The 13,729-nt window shown below is 40.3% G+C and overlaps 1 protein-coding gene across 8 annotated transcripts in view; it reads left to right on the top strand.

Moving 5' to 3' along the window:
- The window catches only part of NEK1 (NIMA related kinase 1), a 177,095-nt gene that overhangs the window by 49,185 nt on the left and 114,181 nt on the right, over nt 1–13,729 (top strand). For 4 of the 8 annotated variants that reach the window (XM_040333132.1, XM_040333123.1, XM_040333095.1 and 1 more), the window contains exons 11-17: nt 2,675–2,734; nt 3,014–3,079; nt 4,832–4,879; nt 9,108–9,182; nt 9,300–9,478; nt 10,161–10,283; nt 12,280–12,382. In XM_040333132.1, coding sequence (XP_040189066.1) covers nt 2,675–2,734; nt 3,014–3,079; nt 4,832–4,879; nt 9,108–9,182; nt 9,300–9,478; nt 10,161–10,283; nt 12,280–12,382 — 654 coding nt within the window. The remainder of the gene's footprint in view (nt 1–2,674; nt 2,735–3,013; nt 3,080–4,831; nt 4,880–9,107; nt 9,183–9,299; nt 9,479–10,160; nt 10,284–12,279; nt 12,383–13,729) is intronic. The other 4 variants (XM_040333146.1, XM_040333106.1, XM_040333114.1 and 1 more) reach the window with 3 other exon arrangements.

Here is a 13,729-nt window from a genome sequence, read left to right as displayed (position 1 = left end):
TTCTGGAAGTTTCCTGCCAAAACACGTTTGATAGGCTTGCAAAGACTAAATAGTTATTTTTTTGCTGTCAGAGTATGTTGGAGAAATTTCACCACATGTCCTGCCCCTGTGACAGCAGGCAAGAAATGGGATAGGCAGTTGTCACTGGGACAGAAAGGCATAGACAGTAATAATAACCTGACAGAAGTTTTAATATATTCCAGCTGTTAATACAGATTTTTTTTTTTTTTAGTCTGTTCCCACTGGATAGAATACCTTTCCCTATACTGACAGTAAGGGATGGGAAATCTAGTTGCATAAGGAGACGCACTCCGAAAATAAAAATCTGACAGTTTCTTTTCCATTCCCACTTTGTCCAATAAAAATTGTCCTTGTTGGTGTAAGCCTTTTTAAGAGAACGCTGCCATGAGAGATTAAATAATTGAACTTGCCTTTTGAGAATGTTTGGCTTTCATCCTGATACTTTGAATTTAGTGCAGTCTGAGCTGCTGTCCTGGAAATAGTATAGAGAAGTATTTCTGACACTCATTTACAGCATGCTTTTTCTGGCACTGAAAAATTCAGAAGTCAGTAAGGCAAGCATCTCGGGAAGCCTACAGTGGCAGCCCCCATACCTTTCTTGTGACCGAGTCACTTTAATCTTTTGTAGGATCCATTGAACAGAATGCTTAAAGTATTTAGTAATGCAGTAATTGAAATGGCATTCCCTGACCTGCTGTTATCATTGTCAACTTCACGATACTGATGCAGTCAGTGATTATTTCATATATACTGTATAATAAGCACTCCAGTTTCCTATTCACACGTTGCTACTACCCAGTTACATATTACAAATTAGAAGCGTCAAGTCATTGGTAGATTTGAGAACATAAATGCTATGGAATCTTAAGGATTGTAAGCAACCATAGTGCTTTGTTTTACTCATGAGCACAATATAACATTAGAAATATTCCCACATCATCCCAATTTCTACTGTTGCATGACAAGCGAGGAACATACAGAATTTCGGAATGCTGGTTTCAATATGCCCTATTAATTTAACCGCTTAATGACCGCCGCATGTACATATACGTCGGCAAAATGGCACGGACAGGCAGAACGACGTGCCCGCACGTCGCTGCCTTTCCGCGGGTCAGGGGTCTGATCGGGACCCCCCCCCGGTACATGCAGCGGTCGGTAAGCCTCAGGGAGCGATCCGGGATGAGGGCACGGCTATTAGTTTCTAGCCGCCCCCTCGCGATCGCTCCCCGGAGCTGAAGAACGGGGAGAGTGGTATGTAAACACGGCTTCCCCGTTCTTCACTGTGGCGGCTGCGTCGATCGAGTCATCCCTTTTATAGGGAGACTCGATCGATGAAGTCAGACCTACAGCCACACCCCCCTACAGTTGTAAACGCACACTAGGTGAAACATAACTCCTTCAGCGCCCCCTGTGGTTGGCTCCCAAACTGCAACTGTCATTTTCACAATAAACAATGCAATTTAAATGAATTTTTTGCTGTGAAAATGACAATGGTCCCAAAAATGTGTCAAAATTGTCCAAAGTGTCCGCCATAATGTCGCAGTCACAAAAAAAATCGCTGATCGCCGCCATTAGTAGTAAAAAAAATAAATAATAAAAATGCAATAAAACTATCCCCTATTTTGTAAACACTATAAATTTTGCGCAAACCAATCGATAAACGCTTATTGAGATTTTTTTTAACAAAAATAGGTAGAAGAATACGTATCGGCCTAAACTGAGGAAAAAAAATAATTTTTTATATATATTTTTGGGGGATATTTATTATAGCAAAAAGTAAAAAATATTGCATTTTTTTCAAAATTGTCGCTCTATTTTTGTTTATAGCGCAAAAAATAAAAACCGCAGAGGTGATCAAATACCACCAAAAGAAAGCTCTATTTGTGGGGGAAAAAAGGACGCCAATTCTGTTTGGGAGCCACGTCGCACGACCACGCAATTGTCAGTTAAAGCGACGCAGTGCCGAATCGCAAAACCTGGCCTGGGCATTTAGCTGCCTAAAGGTCCGGGGCTTAAGTGGTTAAGATGTGTTTCTGGTTTGTGCGAATACATTTGTTTACAGCCTTTGGGCATCATGGCTGGGGAAAAAAGTGCTTATGGTGCCTATAGCACACAGTCTTTCATGAATTATTGCACTTCAACTGGTATAAGGTCACCTGGAATCTGCTTGCTTTGGTCAGGACAAGGTCTTTTTCTTTTAGATATGTAAAGTCTTATATATTTAAACCAAGAATTCCATGGGGCATAAGTAAAAACAACATAAGGGTTCTTGCACACTAGCTTACAAAAACACCAGTGCTCTTTGCAGAAAAAAAATCCTATTTTTTTGAGTGTTTTTTTTTTTTTTGTACTGGCAACTAGGCACGTTTTTAGTTCTTCTTTTCATTTTTTTTTCTTTTTTTATAAAACTCAAAAACGCAAAATAGATGTGTGTTTTTTTTTTTTCTTCTTTCTGCATCTGAACGCTGAGTTTAATATATGCCACTAAAAGTCCTAATGTGCATGGGCACATAGGATATAAAGCTTAACTCCTAGATGCAGCAGTGTTTTTAAGCCAGTGTGCATGGACACTAAAAGTGTTGGCATAACAGATATTTCCATGAATCTAATGAGAAGGCTACTCTTCTAATTTGCAGTTTCACTTTTTGTCCAGGCCCCAGCAGTTCCCATGAAGAAAGTGACCCCTGTAGAAGAAAGGAGGAAAATGTTAGAGGTATCAAGCTGCTCCTCCTGCTTCCTTTGTTGTGACTGACTTCTAGTTCTACAGAGCTGGAGGGCTTAGCAGTGCTGCTTGTGGTGCCAGCTTTTCCAGTGCTGGCAGATAAATGAATGACCCTAACCAAACACCTCCAAACCTTTCCTCCTTGTTTCTTCTTACTCTTGTCCTCCTAACCACATTTTCCTTGCCAGTTATGACTCCACTAACGCCTCTATACCTTGAAGCTTCTAGTAAAGAACTTGTGAGCAATATGAGAGCTTGTATGTATTGCAGGATGTGGCCAAGAAAAAAAGAGTGGACATTAGACAGATGGAGAAGGAGAGGTTGCAGCGAGAACAGGTAGGTCGTTTTTTATATGGCTAATTTTAAAGACTTTTACCCATTGTAAATCAGCAGCATACATTTATCTTTAGGCCCCTTTCACACGTGCGGACCGTATGTCCGCTTTTTCATCCATCCGTTTGCGGATGAAAAAGGGACATACATTGGTCCCTATGTGATTGCGGGTGTCAGCGGATGAACATAATCGTCCGCCTCCGCAAACATCCGATTTTGCAGACGGAAGAAAATCCAATTTTTTTCCTTCCGTCTGCAGAGCGGATCGGATGAACACGGACATACGGTCCGTGTTCATCCGATCCCCCCATAGGGGAGAGCGAAGAAAAGACAGGGCGGTCCCTGCACAGTGTGCGGAGACCGCCCTGTCATCCGCCGGCTCAGCGGGGATATACGGAGCGATACCCGCTGAGCTTACGTACATACGGAGGCGGCGGATCATTACAGAAAGGGGCCTTGCACATATTAAAATTTAAATGTATAAGAGTGATAACTGACCATTTTGTTCCAGGAACTGATTATACAATGTATATGTAGTATTTGAACGGAGGAAAGTGACTCATGTTTAGTTGCTTTGCCACAGGAGAATTATTTATATTTTCTATCGAGTTCATGATTTGGTGTAGCATTATTCATGATTATTTAAGGTTTTATTGTGATGTTATAACACATGTTGGTATAACACAGATTCAGTGGTGTGTATTTTGCAAATACTCATTGATGCTCAGGTCCTTCTTCAAGAGGACTTAATTTTGTATGTAATTATCTAGTTAGTGAAACATCTATATTTATTAATTGTTTAGATTAAAGTGGATGTAAACCCAATTCATGAAATTTTAGCTGGGCACATATATCTGCAGTATTTTGTTACCTCTCTTCAAAGAGCTATGTCCCGTAGCTCTCTCCTGAACTGTTCCTCTGTTATCAGCCTGATAACCCCTGACAAATTCTGACACATCAGATGAAAGCAACCTGAAATTTCTGTCAGGCGAGGTTTGCTATAAATATATTAGCAGGGAGCTGGCCCTATTACAAAACACCTCTGAGAGTCTCCGCCTATGATGAGAGGGGGTGTGCCTTTCCTCCATTCACCAAATTTAGCTATCTTGGTTGTATGCCCAGACATCACCGTCTGTGTTTAACAGGAGGAGAAAATCTCCTAACACGATCTGAACTTTCTAAACTGTATGTAAATGTGAAGACAGCAAATATACATGTTAAACCTATGTAGGAAGATTTGGTTCATCTCTGGGAATCATCTGAGGCTGTTCACTTCACTGGATGTATGGAGGGTTTACATCCACTTAAATTTGTCAAGAAAAAAATGAGGACTGCCATTGCTGACCTTCTGATTTCCTCAGTATGCAGATAAAGTCAGAGAAGAGTCATACGCCCTTGTTTGTATACTTGGTCAAGGACTTGCAGTAGGACAACCAGGAAACTAGAGATGTCAGCAATGGCAGACTCCATAGTTCTTTTTTGAAAATTGTCCTTTTATGTAATAATAAAACAAGAGGTTGTTAAATTGAAAGAAATGTGCATAGAAATCGTTTTTATTTACCAGAGGAATGAAAATTTCACAGCGGCAAATAGAATTTCTTTTTTTTTTTTTTTTTTTTTTTATATATCCCCTACAGCTTAGAAAATGAAAGTTGAAACCATTTTATTGTGGAGATTTTTGTTTCCGTCTGTTCTTGTATATGGGTTTCATGCATCTTTCCAAGTGTTACTATCTCTTTTCTAATCCCATGGTAGATAAATTTACTCAAAGCAGAACAGATGAGACGACTGGAGAAGGAAAGGGTAAACTGGATGATCTTACTGATAGTAGTAGATTATGTTTCTTTGTGTTTCCTTTCTAACATATATATCTTTCTTTCCCATGTGTGTTCATTGTCCAGTGTTTTCTTCATGTACCTGAACACATGTAGTCTGATCAATTTACTCCTTACAGTTGTCAGAGCGTTCATAGCTGATCATAATCCCATTATTGGATGTACACTTGCCGGTTCACTTTTTCAGCTGCTGTATACTTGAGTTTGACAACGTTTATAGTTGACCCAAAGTCCCACATCAAAAAATTGCAAAGGGTTTCTTTTTTGGGCAGAAAGGACATGCAAAGTAAAGCGTTTTACATAAAAAAAAAAAAAAAAAACAATTGAGCTATGCTAAGGGCATACTGGGAGGTAAGCGTTCCATAATATAATTGCACATGGCAAGAGCCCCTGCAGAATTTAGTTCTGATTTATTCAAATACAGTCTATACTGCAGATTCTATGCCACCTCATATTTGTCCACAAGGTGGCAGTATTATAACAGTAGGTTTCAACTGAACTGACAATGAAGAAAAGAAAATCATTTTATTTCACATATCGGTAATCTGCTTTGTTCATATAGCAGTAACATATAATCAAGCGCTTCACAGTGCAGATATAGATATATTTGTAATGGTTCCTTTTCCTTCTAATCTAATGTCACTTCAACACAGTAAGGCCAGTTTTAAGAGGAAGTCCACTAACCTAAAATGTTTAGGGTGCAAATTGGAGCACTTGGAATTAACCCATGCAAACATAGGAAGAACATCCAATTTTCACACAGATTGCATCTGAGGTAAGATTTAAACTCAGAATGCAGAGCTAAAGGCAAGAATGCCAACCAGTTATCCCCTTTCTTTCCCAATGGTAGTCTGTGTTAAAATACTTAAAGCATATCTAAACTAAGGAACAAAAAAATAATATATTGCAGCTTACCAATCCTTTGCTGTGATGGCTTTATTGGATTTTTATATTTATGCTTTTATTTACTTTGTTTTTACCTGGTGATCCAGTCAGTAGTAAACTTATTGTACTACTTTAACAATCCTCACTCACTGTAGCCTTGTCATCATAGGACAGGACTACAAACGCCTCCCCATGATCTGGTTTCCCTAGAGGGGAGAGATTCTGTAGACGGCCAGCTGAGAATGTGTAACTGGTAACTTCCTGTGCGGCATTCTTATCAGTTGATGAGATTTCTGGCAGGATCAAGGAGTATTTATTGCACTTATCAAACGGATATTACAAAATGGTTTTAATCTACTTAACAGACTAAAGGGACCTAATAGGTGAATCCTAACAACAATTTTTTCTAACCTTTTTAAAGTTTTTTTTTTTTTTATTGGTTTTCATTCAAATTAGAAAAAAACATAGTTTTGTTATGTGTTTTCTATTCAGACAGCATACCTAAAAAAATATATATATATATATATATATATATATATATATATATATATATATATATATGTGTGTGTGTGTGTGTGTGTGTGTGTGTGTGTGTGTGTGTGTGTATATATATATATATATATATATATATATATATATATATATATATATATATATATATTTCTTGCCATATGCATGGTTGTTAATTTGGAGCAGGTATCTTGCCTGACTGCATGTTAGTCTTCACTACATCCCTACTAGTCTAATTCTGACATTTCTCTCCTACATGTAAAAATCATTATTTTGCTAGAAAGTTACTTGGAACCCTTAAAACAGAACTCCGGGACTTTCAAAAAATCCCCCATTAGTACACACACACACACACACCTGTTATTACATTTGTGAAATTCCTTACCATTTGAAGAGAAAAGTCTAATCGAATTTTCAGGAAGTTGGCTTTCTAATTCAAAAAAATGCATCGCGTATTCTGCCAGGGAGGATCTATTAGAACAGTGATTTGTATCATATCCTCTCTCGCTCGCTCTATCTCTATCGCTCTTGCTCTTTATCTCTATAGCTCTCGCGCTGTATCTCTATAGCTCACGCTCGCTCTGTCTCTATAGCTCTGGCTCGCTCTGTCTCTATAGCTCTCGCGCTGTATCTCTATAGCTCTCACTCGCTCTGTCTCTATAGCTCTCGCTCGCTCTGTCTCTATAGCTCTCGCTCGCTCTGTCTCTATAGCTCTCGCTCGCTCTGTCTCTATAGCTCTCGCTCGCTCTGTCTCTATAGCTCTGGCTCGCTCTGTCTCTATAGCTCTGGCTCGCTCTGTCTCTATAGCTCTGGCTCGCTCTGTCTCTATAGCTCTGGCTCGCTCTGTCTCTATAGCTCTGGCTCGCTCTGTCTCTATAGCTCTGGCTCGCTCTGTCTCTATAGCTCTGGCTCGCTCTGTCTCTATAGCTCTGGCTCGCTCTGTCTCTATAGCTCTGGCTCGCTCTGTCTCTATAGCTCTGGCTCGCTCTGTCTCTATAGCTCTGGCTCGCTCTGTCTCTATAGCTCTCGCTCGCTCTGTCTCTATAGCTCTCGCTCGCTCTGTCTCTATAGCTCTCGCTCGCTCTGTCTCTATAGCTCTCGCTCGCTCTATCTCGTAATTGAACTACATTTCCCATGAATCTTTGGGGTTGGAGTGAATGTGGGAGGTACACTAGACCTCGCCGACTTCAACGTAAATCACACTCCTCATTCTCCAACCAGCAATACTACTCAGTAACACACAGTATGATGGGTTACAGTCTTCTAAATGCAAAGCATGTCTGTTCTCTCCTTTCCAGCCACAACCAGAGATAAACATATTGCCCTTACTTGCTTTATGTAATCATTACTGAACTATACACACATCCCATAATGATATATTATACACACTGTACTCTGCTGTAATTCAGTATTAGAATTATTTCTCCTTCTGTTGCCGCATGTAAAAGCAATTTAGCAGCTATTTACAATACAATAAAGAGAATCGCCAACAGAAAAAAAGCGATAGCTGCAGACATCATCCTGGTCACACCACTGAAAGTCCAGGATGTTATACTGCGTCCTACTGGTGGGAAGTGGATAAATGGATTCAATGTGACTCTGTCCCCACACAGACTGGGAACACTGTGCGCTTCCCGTCATTGACACACCATGTTCAAATCCCAGATTATAACGTATTATAATTGGTAATGAGATCTGCTAGCACAGTACAGACAGGGTTAATTAGTGTAAACATTAAGTGATTTGTTATTTTTATAGAAAAAAAGGACTTTACAAACATGTTATACTTACCTGCTCTGTTGTAGTGGATTTGCATAGAGCAGCCTGGATCCTCCTCTTCTCTGGTCCCTCTTCTGTGCTCCTGGCCCCTCTCTCCTGTTCAGTGCCCCCACAGCAAGCAGCTTGCTATGGGGGCACCCATAGCATGCATTAAGATAAAACTCCTGTCTTTACAACCACTTTAACTTCCCAATTCCATTATGATCATTGATAATGAATGGAAAGCAAAGCATGTTTTTTTTTTTTCCAGTCATGAAGTTTTCCGTTTTTTTAGTTCTATGTGAATGGGAACATGTAACAAATATATAAAGTAGCTCTTATCCCAGTTTGGCTGCAAAATTTGAAATGCAGTTTTATTTTTCACGAGAGAATAAAAAGCCATGTAAAATTCTTGACTGTTGTCAAATTTAGGGAAGGAATGTGTCTCCCTCAGGGCCCATTGAACCCACAGCAAAGAAGCTTTAAGTTCGTTTGGCACTCCTGTGACCCATTTTTTGCCAGCAACAGGCTAAAGACTTCACTCTGTCGGTCCAGACTTGTCCCGACACTTTGCTCAGCCTTTCAGTGATCCGCTAAGAGCCTGAGCCAGCCCATTTTACCCCGTCCACAGCCCAGTGCTGCAAGTAAGCGCTGGAGAGCAGAGAGCAAAGAGCTGAGTCGTAGTGGAGTGGAGAACTGAGCAATCAGCAGTGTTTGCTTACCCAGTTCTCAGTGTAGAGGCGGCAGGGGACACCACCTGGGTGAGTATAATTTTTTTTTTTTTTTTTTTTATGAAAATCCTGAGCTTCTCTTTTACATTTTGCTGGTTGTGTTCTGCTCCCTAACAAAACCTTTCATGACTTTTACTGTTTGGAAGTGTCCTGCTGTTCTTCCAGCCCCTGAAGCTGCAATGTTTATTTATTCTGTCTGTAAAACCTTTAACCAGATTGTATCCTTCTTACTTCAGTATTTTCCGAATGCCTGCTTAGTCTTTCCTTTTTATATCTATTTCCTTGCTAAGTTATTTACATTTATGCTTTTAGTTGGAGCGAATAAATCGCGCAAGAGAGCAAGGCTGGAAGAATGTAATTGGTTCTGGAGGAAGTGGAGACGTTAAGGTGATATCACAAACCCAATTATATTATTTTGTAGTTCAGACCTAGATGGCCCATCTTTATAGATCCGCATAATAGTTTAATGTTTGGGTCCTAAAAAATTTTTTAATTATTTTTCAGGCACCATATTTCGGTGGGGGTGGAGGGGCAGCTCCACCACAAGCTGCAGGTCGCTCTTCCTATGAGTATTATCATTCCATACTAGAGCAAATGCAAAAGCAGAAAGAAAGCGTTAAAGCAGCAGAGGAAAGAGAGGCCAAATACCGAGCGGAAGTACAAAACTCTGATGCAGCTCAAAGGTTTGTTATTTAGCGTTTTTTTTTTTTTTCCTTTCTGTGTTTTCATAATAAAAATTTAATTTATCGTTTCGGTTCCGCCCAGAAAACCCAACATTACCGGGTCTATGCAAGATTGATGTCTGACTTTCCCCAATAATTAAAATTAAAATAACGTGCAGCACTTATCTACTATGAATCGGATACTAAACTATATTTATTTATAATAGATAAGCGCTGCACATTATTTTAATTATTTTTTTATGTTTTGAAGTGCATCACACGGGTGCTAGCGGCTCGGAGTGAGGGAATTTAGACATCAGCTGCATGGACACTATGGGGGTTATTTACGAAAGGCAAATCCACTTTGCACTACAAGTGCAATCGCTGTAAATCTGAGGGGTAGATCTGAAATAAGGGGAAGCTATGCTGATTTTATTATCCAATCGTGTGCAAGCTAAAATGCTGTTTTTTTTTTTTGTTTTTTTTTTCTTGCATGTTCCCCCTCGGATCTACAATGACTCCACTTCCAAGTGCAATTTTAAGTGCACTTTGCACTTGTAGTTTACACTTGTAGTGCAAAGTGGATTTGCCTTTCGTAAATAACTCCCTATATCATTTAAAAACATTCTTGTATCCCCAGTATCTGTATTCCGTCAATAGTACATCAGAAAGCCTTGGTGTTATCTTTCTCTTTCATCTGCAGAGCTGCTGCACAACCGGAAGCTCCTAATGGACCTTCATCTCCTTATCCATTACCTGATGGAGATGCGGTGAGGAAGGAATTGAAGAGGCTAGAGCTGGTTTCACGACAAGCACGTGCAGACCGGTCAGTGATATTAAGAGCCAACCAGTGTTTTTTGTTTTACCCAAAAAAATACAGTGTACACAGCTATGCGTGAATGGTGCGTTGTTTTGGACCTATTCAACACTTTCTTTTATGAAAGCACAATTGTGTAAGGCAGGTCAAAGATTATTGCAGAAAAGAAAATCGCTTGATTCCCCCATGTACACAGTTGGACCCCATACACACTATTACATTTTCTGCAGATTCTTGTCTTCAGCTTTACCAAAACCATGTAGTGCAAGGGCCATCCTGATTGCATACACATTGAAACTCTTTTAGACCCCTTTCACACTGAAGCAATTTTACAGCGTTTTAGCGTTAAAAATAGCGCTATTAAAATGCTCATAAAACGCTCTCAATGCATCTCAATGGACTCTTTCACACTGAGTCCTGCAAGCAGCATCTTTGGAGCAGCTTTTGGGCGCTGAAAAAAACACTACAAAAATGCCCCTCTCCATTGAAATGAATTGAAAGCGCTGTAAAAACGCCTTACCCTTTCAAACCGAGGCACTGCAAAAACACGCCCTAAAACGTTAGGGTCTTAGCGGTGCTTTACCAGCACACTGGGATTGCAGATGAGGCTTCGCTCGAAAAACGCCCCAGTGCGAAAGGGGCCTAAGGTTTGACCTCATATATTGTATGGTTTTGGTAAATCTGAAGACAAAAATCTGCAGAAAATCTAATAGTGTGTATTAGGTCTTGGTGTTGATGGGGAAATCCCTCCCGCAGAGCTACTGTGTTTTCCCGGCGGTGAGGGGGCAAGGGAAGCCATCCCTGCTGAGAGAACACAATGAGAAAAAGAGGTAACCTATCTTTGTTCGTTTGTCACTGGGAACTGATCCAGAAGAAAAATGCTTTCACGATGCAACAGGAGCATTCTCATTTTACTCTATGTAAGCTGTGATGTCAGCTGTTGATTTACGGTCTTTGGTTTTTTAAAAGGAATAGGTGTTTTTGTACATGTTTCCTTTTGTCGCTACGATTCACCTGTCCCACTGTAATCTCAAAAGCATTGTCACATTTGCAGTCATTGTAGTCACTTGGACTACAGCATTGAGGATGCAAGGGAGGTGTGGCTGCCAGCCCTGCCGCTGCTTTTATTCTGCCTCTGTGCTGTCTTTCTTCAGAGAGGCACATATAGCTCCGCCCACAAACACCCTGATAGTAACTTGTTGCCTCATTGTGGTAATGGGATATGCTGGTTTAGCAGGAGCGTGTATGTTCTATAGAAATAAAGATAGTTTTCCTGCAACCGTGGGTTAAAGGAAAGAAGTTTGCATGACTCTCCCATCAACGCAGACAGTGCTGACAGTAAGATCCCTCCCGCCAAGCAATTGTCTTCTCCCGGCAGAGGCAGCCAGGGTAGCCCTTCCCCTCTGGGAAAGGACAGTGATTATTGCTAGAGGCTATAGCAGCCACTAGGGATCAACGCAAGAGAATGCGGCCGGTTACACAGGCCGGTGCTTGTGTGCTTGGATGCAGTGTTTGGGAATCCGACGGACTGTTTGCATGTTGAATTTTTAAAGCAGCGGCAAACCTGTTGGCCTTACATGGTTGCTGATGTGACAGAACACCTCTGATTTTCACCTTTGGCATGTTAACTTTTAACACTTCCATTTGGGAAATCAGGTAATGGGGTCAGACCAGCATACACCAGCCCATGTATGCGATAAGCCCACATGTGACGATTATATGTAAGAAACATCTTCAAAAATCATCTCGAAAATATTAAAGCGCATAATGTGTGTTGTACAGTACTAGAAATTGTTTCCAAAAAAAACCCCTTAAACATGACCTTTTATATTTCTTGTGATGTGTTTGCATATGATGGAAATTTTCTATCCAGTGCTAGTTAGACAGATTCTACAGTAACTTTACAAGTGTGTGGTTGTTTTATTTTTTATAAGAATAATTGTTTCTGTTTTAAAATGTAATGCTAGGGATGTGATCTGACGACTTTTTTTATTGTGTGCTTCAGACATCGAGGACATATGGCCGCTGAAAGAGCAATACAGGTTGAGGAATTTTGGCAGAGGAAGCAGGAAGCCATGCAAAACAAAGCACGGGCTGAGGGACATATGGTATGGAATTTGGTTTGTGCATTATGGTGACATGTTCTGATGATCAATAGGAATGGGGTGTCTTAAAGAGGTTTTCTAGCAAATGGCTTCCCATTTTGATCATCTAATTATTTGTCCATTGATTTTTAGCTCTAGTATAAGTAAATACTGCAGCAAAATTGTTTTGAAGAACAGCTTAGCTTGTATTGAAGTTGTCCCCTACTCCTTCTCTGCTGCCTCAGTGTAAACCATATCAAGTTATCTTCGGCCTGGTCCTGGAGATCTTCACTGTATGGCTCTACCTGGAATTGCACAGCCTTTGCATGGGAAAATGACCTGGCTCAGGAAGCTGCAGGGCCCACTAATACCTATGGCTGGGCCATACTCTTGGTGGCCCCGGCAGTCCAGAAGAGTATGACTCCAGCCATAGGAATGAATTGGGTAAGTGGCTTTCAGAACACGGCTGGGAAGATTTTCATGCAAAATATTATAAACAGTAATTGGGGTACAATTTCACTGAATTAAAATGTCTCAGTATTGGCCAGAAATAAGTGTGTAGGTTAAATTATATTGATACCCAAAGCTTTATTTTTTCTATGATGAGGATACTGTAGAACCCCTATTGGGAATTTTTCTTTAGTGAGATTTTTGCTCACTTTCTGTGCTGGAGATAACCTTTTAGCAAACGGGAAGTGAAAGAAAATCTGAAACAGGAAAATGGACAATGATAAAAAGCTGATATGTTCTGGCCTTTACCTAATTAACATTAAAAAGAGAAGCTTTTCACTTCTGTCTGTTTTCCACGGCTTTGCTAGAGAATTTTCCCTCTACTTTCTGTTTTGGGGGACTCCAGACAGGTAGTGAGGGAAAAATCTGCAACAGAGAAACGGACAACAATGAAAAGATGAGAGGTTCTTCATTCTCCTAATTGATATAAAAAAAAAAATACTTCAGTCTGTGTTGCTCTTCGTGAGACAACCTATTTACCAGACAGAAAATTTAAGGTTTATCTCCCAATAAACCTCTGATTATAGTAAAATCTGACTGGAGTTTTAATCCTTCCCAACTCAATTCAAAAACTAAAGGAAAAATATTTTGGGTATGGATACCCATAAACTACCACAGTATTATCAGATTTGGGGTCAGTTCACACCAGGAACGCGTGCGTTCCTACGTGGTGAGTTTTTGACACCCCATTCATATGAAAGGCCCGCAAAACGCACAGGACTGTATTTTTTAAAACTCTCTGCACCAAACCGCGTGGTACTGTGGTAGTATGCGATTTTGGTTCCTGCAAACAGACTGTGATCTGTGTTTGGGGTGCCAGTAACATTGGCACGCACATGCAGTTCGCAAGGGCATCGCGTT

Source organism: Rana temporaria, chromosome 1, assembly GCF_905171775.1.
Source record: "Rana temporaria chromosome 1, aRanTem1.1, whole genome shotgun sequence".
Lineage (NCBI taxonomy): Eukaryota > Metazoa > Chordata > Amphibia > Anura > Ranidae > Rana > Rana temporaria.
The sequence above is the reverse complement of the archived record's forward strand: the minus strand, read 5'-3'. Positions and strand labels throughout refer to the sequence as shown.